General features: G+C 40.0%; 1 protein-coding gene across 7 annotated transcripts in view; it reads right to left on the bottom strand.

Moving 5' to 3' along the window:
* IRAG1 (inositol 1,4,5-triphosphate receptor associated 1) overlaps positions 1-12,251 on the bottom strand; it is a 121,333-nt gene that overhangs the window by 26,225 nt on the left and 82,857 nt on the right. For 6 of the 7 annotated variants that reach the window (XM_075426467.1, XM_075426471.1, XM_075426472.1 and 3 more), the window contains 5 exons: positions 12,124-12,224; positions 10,605-10,675; positions 2,144-2,317; positions 578-627; positions 105-146 (listed from right to left, as the gene is read on the bottom strand). In XM_075426467.1, coding sequence (XP_075282582.1) covers positions 105-146; positions 578-627; positions 2,144-2,317; positions 10,605-10,675; positions 12,124-12,224 — 438 coding nt within the window. Of the gene's footprint in view, positions 1-104; positions 147-577; positions 628-1,067; positions 1,146-2,143; positions 2,318-10,604; positions 10,676-12,123; positions 12,225-12,251 lie in introns of all 7 variants that reach the window. The other variant, XM_075426473.1, reaches the window with a different exon arrangement.

Raw genomic sequence — 12,251 nt, 5'->3', positions numbered from 1 at the left:
TTCACTCAGTAAACAGTCTTTTAGCCTTTTTAGTCACATAAATAAGTCATACATGTGCTAAGGCCAACAGGCATATTTTGTTCAACATAATGTGAAACACTTACCTCTGCAGTTTGCCTGTCATCCTCTTTCACAGTTCTGTTATTCTAGCAAGAAAGGAAGAAAAAAATTGCCTTACAAAATTATCTTTCACATCTATGCTGCAAATGTCAGGTATAGATACTAAAGGAGAAACTTCAAATCTCTTACTTTTTACACTGCTTGTCACATTTATTTATGAAGTAATTTTAGGGATTAGTTATTTCCATAGATGAGGATTATATTGGATCTTTTTCCATTTTCTACACTTAACAGATCTCTATGATCTTTCAGCACTTGTTACCTCACGGACTTTTGTCTTCAGAGTGAACACTTATTAGTCCCTCACTCTGCAGAAAAAACATATCAATAATCCAATCTTGTTATATAAAATGCTATTCAAAACATCCCATTTTCCTCAGGGACTAACAGGACAGCATAGTGTAATATACCACCGTAATAACCAGGTAACTGTGCAGACTATTAAGCTCTTTCTTACCTGCCCTGGAGATACTGACTCGACACCAGTGGCTGTGCATGCATCAGACCCTAGAAAGACACGTGCATAATTAGGGCATATCCTGATGTTTTGCTCAAAATTTTTACTACTGCAGCATTAGCAAACACATACATGCACAGTTCCATGTAATCTATTACGGACAAAACTTAAGCATGGAAAATACTATTTACGAGGGAAAAAAGAAGATCTACAATATAGTAAGTTAAAGATCATTAAAGCTTCTCAAAAATCCATTACTGACAATAATAAAAATAATAGAACAAATAACCTAGCAGCACCACTGGAATAAAAATACAACACAAAAAATTATATATGTAAAAATATATATTGTGGGCATTCATAAGCTTTATCATATTCAGGAGGAGATGCTTGAATCTACAGATTTTGACTTCTCCTCAAGAAGTACTAAACCCCACATTTTTGGTGAGCTTTAATAAGTTGAAGTTTGAGCCTGCACAGATCATTGTACCTGATGGAACTGGAAGAGTGAGAGAGTTGCTCCAAGATGCTACTGGTGAAACTTTAGGACTAAGTGTAGGGGAAACTGCTTCATTAAAACACAGACAAAAAAATAAAAAAAAAAAAGGCAATTTTACTTTCTAGGCTTGTAGCTTCTGAATTTTTAAAATTCAGATAAGATTAAAATATGAATCTCATAGTCATCAGTCATGTGTTTGCCAGAACCTGACAAGTTATTTTAAATGCCAGGTTGTACTTTGCAGTTAGGAACTCAGAGTAGCTTGTATCTTGTATACCTGCCACAAACTAATACAATTCTGTTGATACACAGAACCCTTATTCTCCTCAGTTTTCTGAAACTGTAAGCACTGCAGAGAAGTAGACACAAGAGAGGGATTCACAAGGAATTTAGAGGAAAAAAAAAAAGAAAATCTAATTTTAAAAAGTATAGTTGTTCTTTTTCCTCCAGAAAGTGCCAAGCCAATATTAAGATAGAACTTTGTTTTGAAACGGCATTTCAAAGCTAAATGAAAGTCCTTCTTCACGATAAAATGGCATTTTCTCTTAGGTTTCAAATACTTCATATGAGGGGGAAAATAATTTCAGTTTATATTCTAGAACAAACATGTTATTCTGCTCTTTTAAAAGGAGAATCTGGTCCATTTAGCTTAGTTTATGACTATGTTCAGAATAAAACTCTGTGTAATTATTTCTGGCGGGAATGCTTTTTCAGCAGTATGAATCTTACCATTATATACAACAAGAACTTTAGGAAGAAAATCTTCACAAACAGAAATTTGTGACCACTTTTTAGATTTCAGTAGAAATACTTCACGCTTTCCTGTTACAGTGTTTGCAGTGTGTCATTCAGACACTTAAAAACTTTACACCATTTTCCACTGTTACATCTGAATATAGAGATTGGTCATTTCTGCTTTGTATGGAATTGTGAGGAAGGGCAGAGTAATTCTGACCTTCAAATTAAAAAAGCGTACGTATACAGTAGCAATGTATGCATTACAACAGATGCTTGTTTATGCCTTTGGAGATCTTTGAATAAATTTTGTTTTTAGAATCTGCACCTACCTGTGGGTGACTCCGGAAGGCTGCTTCTGGACTTTCTGCCTCTCCGCATTAGAAACCTCTCGCTCACTTTCTTTGCTTCTTCTAGTAATTCAAGGTTCTTCTTTTTGTCTTCATCTGATATTTTGACATCTGGCAGCTGATCATTTACCAGATCAATCACATGGCCGCTGTTGTCTGGGTAGAAAATGTTGTAATTAGAGCTGCACCTCGTATTTCCAGATATGTTGTGGCACTCCACAGTAGCAAGTACAAAACACACCTATAAATTTAGCTTTGAGCTAGCATTTAACAAACATTAATGTCTGCTCATTTCTAACGTTGTTATATTCTCAAGTTTAAAGCAAGTCCTCATAAACACAGATAACCCACTAAGATTCAGTCACTATGATCAAAGATGCTCTGACATGTGAAACTGGCTTTTCCATCTGTGTCCCCAGTACAGTTTTTCTAATTTATCAGTAAATGTGGCATTAGATCCATCTCAATTAGCAGTCATGGCTTTTCCATTGTAGGCTTAGTTTTTCCATGGATTTTGTATGTCCACTTTTTCAAGGCTAAGGTCCCACAAACTCACCTAGCAAAGATTTATGCACACTAGTTTTAACGTACAGGTGATTCTATGAAATAATCCATAAAGTGCAGAGTTTGGAAGTATAAAGATTTTATTCTATGCAGGTGGAAGAGCTTTTCCCACAAATTCAGAAGCAACAGTGAAGCTGTATCTGGCAAAGCTGCAGGCAGAAGTTGAATAGCTAAAGCTTGACAATTATAAAGCTATTTCAGAAAGCAAATTAATCTCTACCATGTCATGGACCTGCAAGAATTTTCCAAAGGAATTGCAAATCCCATTAGAATATCCAATGGTTAAAGAAGGCAGTGTTAGAGATTGCTTTTCCTCACGCCCACTTATGCTGACGTGTTAGATATGTGACCCAGGAGAATGCATGGACCACAGGCTGAAAGCCGCTGCCTTACACTTACACATTTAGATTAATGCATTGTTTCCTAAACCATTTTTAATCAGTTGTAGAAAGAACCCATTAATCCTTGTCTTCCAAATTGGTTGAAAACACTAAGCTATGAGCACTAATTTTTACAAGGCCCTTTCTGTGTGAGTTGGTATGAATGGCTTCCTTAAGCATCTAGGCTTGTATGGAGAAACAGTTACCTGAAAACACCAGGCCAAAGAAAGGAAACATATTTGGTGACAAGGTAGTGTGTGCAAGTTTTTCATGGGTTGAGAAACTCTACAGACTAGTAAGCTTATTAGACCTACATGAACTGATAAATAGATCACCAAGAGTCTGCTCAATCTGTATGAAGTCACTGGCACATACTAGCATCAACAACAGACTGCAAGTCTGACGTTTATTCTCGGGCAACTATGAGAAAATTTGTGACTGCATGAGTGAACTAACTATATGAGTGAACTAACTATACGAGTGAAGTGATTGTATTGCGCAAAGAGTTGTCTGGTATTAATAACAACTTGATCACATTAACAACAGCTTAGTGAATAAAATGTGTTCTAAGAAACATCAGTTGTGAATGTGCCTCTCCGCAGCTTGATGCCTTTATTAGGGAAGAAGGAATTTGAAGCGCTGTTCTGCAGTAAGAACAACTTAATAAAGAACAGGTTGGTTGAGGGGGAGGGAAGTCATCAGGTAATACGAGAAAAATATTTTTAGATTTGATGAGAGCTATTACAGAACAATCAGTTTTCAGAAAAGCTAAGGACATAACTAAGCATCAAAAACTCTAGGGATTTTGGTTTGTGGGTGTGGGATTGGTTGGTTGGTTGGGTTTTTATTTGTTTGGGGTTTTTTTGAGGGGGACAGGGTTGTTATGATTTTAATTTCCACAGATTTAGTTAAATTTCAAGGCTGTCAAAAAACACGCCCACAGATTCTTAAAGCAGTCTGTTTTTAATGAAATAACTGTTTTGTTTCATGCTAAGATTTGTGTGTTGAAAGTTTGAGAGAAAGACCTCCCATGGCACTTTCTTTGGGCCAGCAAAAGAGGAGAGCTGCAAGGCATGGTAATTTCTATCTTCCTTGAGCAGGCAAGTTTTCCTCACTATACTCAGCATCTTTGCCTTTTTATATTTGCCTTGCCTTCTGCCTCTTCACCACTTCCATTTCCCTTCCCCTTTGCTGCCATTTCCTCCTTTCACATGAATTCCCTTTAGTTTCTACTGCTGCGCCCCATCTCTGCACCTGCTTACAAATTACAAGCGTTGAAAGAATCACTTGTTGATTCTCGTAGAATCATAGGTTGGAAAAGACCTGTAAGATCATCAAGTCCAACCATCAACCCATCAACACCATGCCTACTAAACCATATCCCGAAGTGCCACAGCTACACGTTTTCTGAACGCCTCCAGGGATGGTGACTCAACCACCTCCCCGGGCAGCCTATTCCAATGTCTGACCACTCTTTCAGTAAAGAAATTTTCCCTAATATCTAATCTAAACCTCCCCTGACACAACTTGAGGCCATTCCTTCTCGTCCCGTCACTAGTTAGTTGGGAGAAGAGACCAACACCTACCTCACTACAACCTCCTTTCAGGTAGTTGCAGAGAGCAATAAGGTCCCCCCTCAGCCTCCTCTGCTCCAGACTAAACAATCCCAGCTTCCTCAGCCACTCCTCATAAGACATAAGGTTCTCTAGAACCCTCACCACCCTCGTTGCCCTTCTCTGGACATGCTCCAGCACCTGAATGTCTTTCTTGTAGTGAGGGGCCCAAAACTGAACACAATACTCGAAGTGCGGCCTCACCAGTGACGAGTACAGGGGCACGATCACCTCCCTGCTCCTGATGGCCACACTATTCCTGATACAAGCCAGGATGCTGTTGGCCTTCTTGGCCACCTGGGCACACTGCTGGCTCACGTTCAGCCCACTGTCAACCAACACCGCAAGCTCCTTTTCCACCAGGCAGCTTTCCAGCCACTCCTCCCCAAGCCTGTAGCATTGAATGGGGTTGTTGTGACCCAAGGACAGGACCTGGCATTTGGCCTTGTTGAAACTTGTATAGTTGGCCTCAGCCCATCGATCCAGTCTGTCCAGATTCCTCTGCAGAGCCTTCCTACCCTTGAGAAGATCAACACTCCCGCCCAACCTGGTGTCATCTGCAAACTTAATGAGGGAGCACTCAGTCCCCTCATCCAGACCATTGATAAAGATGTTAAATAAGACCAGACCCAAAACTGAGCCCTGGGGGACACCACTTGTGACCAGCCGCCAGCTGGATTTAACTCCATTCACCACCACGTTATTATTTCAGGTCTATAAGTTTATGATTTTATACATATCCATGAAATTACACTTCTTTCAGGCAAGTCAGACATCCAACAGGAGACATTTTGTAACAGGTTTAATTAGAAAATACCTAACTTAGAAAAGCAACATCTTAGAATCACAGAGTAATTCAGGTTGGAAACGACTATTGGAGGTCATCTAGTCCAACCTGTTCAAAGCAGTATGAGTGGTGAAATGAGACCAGGTTGCCGGTCTTTCAAGACAATCTGGTCTTGGAAAACCTCTAAGGATGGAGATGCAAAACCTCTCCGGGCAGATTGTTCTAATACTTGACTCTATAGTGAGTTAAAAGTTGTTCTTTATACCCACTTAGAACTTCACTTGTTTTTAATTACGTCCATTGCCTCTCATCCTCCTTCTACGGGCCTGGATCCATTTTCGTGCTAATCTTTTCATCGGTATCGAAAGGCTGTATTAGGTTTCCCCTAAAGCCATCTCTTCTCCAGGCTACATTAGGCCAGCTCCTTCAGCCTTTCCTCACAGAGCAAGTGTTTCAGCCCCTGGATCATCTCTGTGGCCCTCCATTGGACTCACTCCAATTTATCAACACCCTTCTTTTACTGGAGGTCCCAAAACCGGATGCAGTTTTCTAGATGCAGTCTTATGAGCACTAAGTAAAAGGGAATGAGCACTTTCCTTGATCTACTGGCTAAACTTCTATTAGTACAGTCCATGACACTGTTAGCCCTCTTCGTTGCAAGGGCACACTGCTGGTTCAACCCCCTGTCTACCAAGGCCTCCAGGCCTTTTCCAGCAAGGCAGCTTTCCAACCAGTCAACACCCAGCCTGTACCTACTGCAAGGGGTTATTCCTTCACTGATGTAGGACCCTGAGTTTGTCTTTGCAGAGCTTCGTAAGGTTCCTACTGGCTCATCCGTCCAGCCTGTCTAGGTCTGTCTGAATTGTAGCTCTGCCCTCCAGCATACATTAATTAATCTCCCCCAGTTTGACTTCAACTGCCAATTTGATGAGAGTACACTCCATCCTCCTCCAGCTCATTGATAAATATGGAAAGAGCACAACTCATTTACTGGAGTGGGTTCCAAGAAACTGCCCAATACCAGCCACAGCAGCTGGAACAGAAAGCACATTTGAAGCAAAGCTCTGTCTTCAGCTGAATGACATCTGGAAAGGTTTATTTCTTTCAGAGAACCCTCTCCTTTTGTTAATGTCTAGGGAGCATATGAACAACCAATCAGTCACTACCCTCAGAGCCAAACTATGCAACCAATATTTTACTGTTCAGTTGTCCACCCATCCAGACTGTAAAGTCCGAAGTTGGATACCAGATTTGAGGGGGAGGCTAGGGTGGGGGGAAGAAGCTCTTGCTGCTGCATCTCTGAACATGATAGGATAATCATTCATTTGCGTAAGTCTGATTTCTCTAAGTACAGTTCCATAAATTTGGTCTGGGGAGGTCCCCACCGACTGCAGAAGGGGCAACATCACCCCCATTTTTAAAAAGGGGAAAAAAGGAAGACCCGGGGAACTATAGGCCAGTCAGCCTCACCTCTGTGCCCGGCAAGATGATGGAGCAGATCCTCCTCGAAACCATGCTAAGGCACATGGATAACAAGGAGGTGATTTGGGACAGCCAACATGGATTCACCAAGGGCAAATCGTGCCTGACCAACTTGGTATCCTTCTATGATGGGGTTACAGTGTTGGTGGACAAAGGACGGGCAACTGACATCGTCTACCTGGAGTTGTGCAAGGCATTCGACACTGTCCCACATGATGTCCTTGTCTCTAAATTGGAAGGACATGGATTTGACAGATGGACTACTCGTGGGATAAGGAACTGGCTTGATGGACGCACTCAAAGAGTTGCAGTCAATGGCTCGATGTCCAGGTGGAGACCAGTGACGAGTGGTGTGCCTCAGGGGTCGGTACTGGGGCCGATGCTGTTTAATATCTTTGTCGGCAACAGGGACAGTGGGACTGAGTGCACCCTCAGCAAGTTTGCCGACGACACCAAACTGTGTGGTATTGTTGACATGCTGGAGGGAAGGGATGCCATTCAGAGGGACCTTGACAGGCTGGAGAGGTGGGCCTGCGTGAACCGCATGAAGTTCAACAAGCCCAAGTGCAAGGTCCTACATGTGAGTCGGGACAATCCCAAACACAAGTACAGTCTGGGTGGAGAGTGGCTTGAGAGCAGCACTGAGGAGAAGGACTTGGGGGTACTGGTGGATGAGAAGCTCACCTTGACCCAGCAATGTATGCTTGCAGCCCAAAAAGTAAACCGTATCCTGGGCTGCATCAAGAGAATTGTGGCCATCAGGTCGAGGGAGGTGATTCTGCCCCTTTACTTCGCTCTTGTGAGACCCCACCTGGAGTCCTGTGTCCAGCTCTGGAGCCCCCAACATAAGAAGGACACGGATGTGTTGGAGCGGGTCCAGAGGAGGGCCATGAAGATGATCCAAGGGCTGGAGTACCTCTCCTACAAGGACAGGCTCAGAGAGTTGGGGCTGTTCAACCTGGAGAAGAGAAGGCTCTGGGGTGACCTCATAGCAGCCTGCCAGTACCTGAAGGGGGTCTGCAGGAAGGAATGAGAGGGACTTTTCACAAGGGTGTGTAGTGATAGGACAAGGGGGAATGGCTCTAAACTAAAAGAGGGCAGATTTAGATTAGGTATTAGGAAGAAATTCTTCACCACGAGGGTAGTGAAACACTGGAACAGGTTGCCCAGAGAAGCTGTGGATGTCTCCTCCGTGGAACTGTTCAAGGCCAGGATGGACGGAGCTCTGAGCAACCTGGTCTAGTGGAAGATATCCCTGCTCATGGCAGGGCGGCTGGAACCAGATGATCTTTAAGGTCCCTTCCAACCCTTAATATTGTAGGATTCTATTCATTCTATGAAATTTATTTAGTTTCCACAAGTTTAGTTACCTCTAAAATCAGCTCCTGGCCAGCAGGATAGATTTGAAGTGTTCAAGTTCCCTTAAGTGGATCTGAGCTGATTTATACGGATCTCATCTCCACCTTAGTTTTATAGGGCATATAAAGGAAGGTCCCTTTGAATGCAAGCAGCCATAAACCACATTTTACTCACAAATTTAAAGGATGAATCACAAAACAGGAGCAAATGCATGAGAAGCTGCACATCTTGGAAGCCTCCTAACACTCTCTCAGTGGGCTTTCTCTCAACTACATTTTTATAAGTGTACTGATACAATGGAGTACCTAGCTACGAAAGCGACAGAATCACAAACTAGTAAGGGTTAATTCTGACTGTTATTGACATGAATAGCATATGCATGCCTGAGAAGGTAACTCTAGTACAACAGTGGAAATACTACTTACACAAAACACTTTACTATCTTACTAAGAAAAAGGCAATGTTAAGGATGTTGTGCTAAATTTAAAAATCTCCAATTCAGTCTTTGTGTGAAACTAGCCCAGGATCTCAGGCATATAAAATTATCATCGTATTTTTGTCATGTCACAAGTATCAAATCAATTCCAGCAAACTAATTTTCATAAATCAACAAAAAGGGAAATGAGATGTGTAACAATACATTAAATTCTGCTGGAAAAGGTTATGGCTTCCCTGTTTTAACCATCAGAAAGAAAAAAAATAAGGTATATACACTGTTAATAGCAAAAACAGTTTGGGTTATTTTCAGAGGTACCAATTAATTTTTTTCTTCATGCAATACCTCGTACATAAGAGAAAGTAGAAACATACCTGTAATTTAGGGAAAGTAGTTTTAGCTGCAGCCACTTTTCAACCCTATGGATGCACGATCTGCTATCATCAGCAGATCAGTGCTTCTTATAAGAAATATTTGCTGAGACTGCCAGGGATCCCTATGCTAGTGGAAAATTCAGAAATGCTTCATGAACCCCCATGTCTATGTTCGATATATTGATTAAGAACAACTCCATACATCTGAGTTTCTTAATTAAAACACATAAAGAGGACTTATTAATTAGAGTCCTTAATAGAATCTCAATTACTAAAAGCAAGCTGAACTGATAAAAAAGAATTTTTATTCTGAATATTTTGAATATCGGAGAGGTAGCAGGGCTCTGATGTTTGCTGGTGCTTTAGTAAATAAAAAAAAGATGCAGATGCATTTGTTTCAAGATGCCTAAGAACTCGGTTCCTTAGTGACCGTAAAAAGGATATTTCCCTTTAGAAGACTCTGGGAGTATTAGAATAGTCACCTGACCAGCTTGGTTTTAAGTCTGTCACGAAACCTTTTTTTTTTAAGGTATGCAATTAACCATTTTCATGCACAGCATAAAGTACTGATAATTGGCTCAAATTAAGTTAATGCCTGGGAGAAAGTAACATTGTTGTAAAGATAATTTCTAAAATTTATTCTAGATTTCTGATTCCTCCCCTCCCCCCATTTTGGTAGAAGGTCTCATATGCTTATTCCTTTGTCCTTCACATGCTATCAACCCTGTTCAACTTTCGCTTTATGCAAATGGAAATAGACAGATGGACACAAGTAACAATCCAAATGCAAATATACCAAGACTAAGAACTGATGAGAGCTTTGCCACGAATTTAACAGGCTGAGCATTTATCTCAGTGTATAGTACTCACAAATCTGCATCCGCGTCATTAGTCCCCTTGAGTAATAATTTACTTCACAGGTAGCTACCAGAAAACTAATAGAATTAATTATGCAGTAAGAGACTCATTAGAAAGTGAAGAAGTGAAGAAAACCTTCCCCTGGATAGCTTGTTTTCATTTAAAGTTTAATCTGATATGATAGCCAAACTAAATATCTTGAGACTTAAGTGCCTGTTAAGCCTCTTGCTAAAAAAATTCCAGTTGTTTGAAAGCAACAAGTACAGTATTACTGAACAGTATTTTACGTACAACAAGAATTTTAAGCATGTATATCTACAGCCTTCTAAAAATGTCAATCTAACACACTAACAATTTTATGAAATTAACAATATGCATTCTTCCCTGGATCTGTCTGCATCAATCCACTTCTGACCATAAACTCATGATCACAATTCAACATGCTAGCAGTATTCTCTGTGTATGCATTACAGACAGTATGCACAGGAAAAAAGCTGTACTCAGTACAGTCAGACTCTGTATTTAGGTCTCTGTTGCACATCACATTTTCTGAGAAAACATTGTAGCTTAAATTAATAACCACCTCTTACCAACAGAAGTCAATGAACTTGTTGGATTCCTAGTGGCACGATTAGAATGTCTCCTATGAGGACTACGAGGCCTAGAGAGACAGATGAACAAACAAAAATTATGGGAGTTTTTTTATTATTATTACCAAGATAATATGCACAAGACTGGAAGGTAGATTTATTCTGAAAGATACATGTAATATGCTAAACCTGTCAAAAGAAGATAAGAAGCATTTTAAGCAGTTCATAAAACTACAAAATGCTAAGTGTAAAAAATTAATAAAATACTCTCAAAATCTATTAGTAAAAACTGCAAAGTATTTTTATGACCATAAGCCTTTCTTGGAAGTTTTCTGCCCTCACAAATAAGCCTTATTATACAAACTGTCATGCACTGCCAGTCCATCTTTTGCCAAAAACCTTCCTTCTTCTTTAAAATGCACTTTAGTAATCTAAGGACCATGCAGATAGATTGTTTTTAAGAACAGCATAGTTTGTGGCTGCATTTTCCTTTCAATAGACAAAACAATTACAACAGATCGGAAATCTTATTGCTTCTTTGTCTATTTTTCAGCATCACACGAAGAATATCGTAATAAGACGGTAATGTAGCTAGTTCTTTCATTTAAGAAGGGAACAGACAACACAGGCTCTCACTTGTGAGAGTCAACACTGATGGCTAAGCTTACCTTGAGGAGCTTACATCTTTAGTATTTAAAAAACAGTATTAGTATTAAAAAAAATTTTTTTTAAGTCTTACAAGGATTAATTTCCTAACTCTACATGAGTCTACAAAATTCTTACGGGTTCAGTGGAAATATTCATATGATTAAAGGCAGTACTACTGGTGTACATATATAATTAGCAGACCACAACTAGGGATTTACCTACTGAACTGAAAAATTTTCCAGGGGTGCAATACTTCAGGAAACACAAAAATGCTCAGTTGTTCTTTTTTTGGTCTCAGTTGCTCATTGACAGGGTCTAAGTAAAGGTTAAAATCTGGACAGAAGGACAGTATGGCGCATTGCCATGCACAGAACATGAGGAATCCAACTGTCAGTCATCCCTGTAGTAGGTGTAGGATTGCAGCGCACACACAAACACACACCACTATATGTCTATGAAAGCATTTCACCAAGCAATTTTATCCTCACCAGGCCATATTTTATTTGCTAGCGAAAGGATGGAATTCAAAAGTTACAGCTTTTAGTCCAAATTATGCAAAATTTCAATTTACATTTTTGTTTTAGTTTCAAATTATGCTATTCCGAAAGATAAGAAAGTACAGGCAAATTTAAAGTATAGTGAGTCAGGTTGGCAGGCTTAGTATTACATGAAACTCTACTTTTTTAGTATCAATTACATTCCTATGCCCCTCCCCCTCCCCTGCATCCAAAAAATCACCATCAAAATGCAAAGACATATGATCAAATTACAAATACAGCAATAATATTTTAATACAATATATATTTCAAAAATACAGCTCCTGGAATTACTGTACAATTTGTGCATAGATTGGTAATGTATTATATAGTACCTGTTAACCAGATTTTTATCAATTTCTACATCTGGAGTAACAGCATTCTCTGGAAGAACAATAGAAGGTGTACTGCATGTTGTCCCTTCCACAGTAGTGTCCTGAATGGTTTATGACAAATACAAATA

The sequence above is a fragment of the Opisthocomus hoazin genome, chromosome 7 (assembly GCF_030867145.1).
Source record: "Opisthocomus hoazin isolate bOpiHoa1 chromosome 7, bOpiHoa1.hap1, whole genome shotgun sequence".
In the NCBI taxonomy this organism is placed as follows: domain Eukaryota; kingdom Metazoa; phylum Chordata; class Aves; order Opisthocomiformes; family Opisthocomidae; genus Opisthocomus; species Opisthocomus hoazin.
This window is presented reverse-complemented; position numbering and strand designations above follow the sequence as displayed.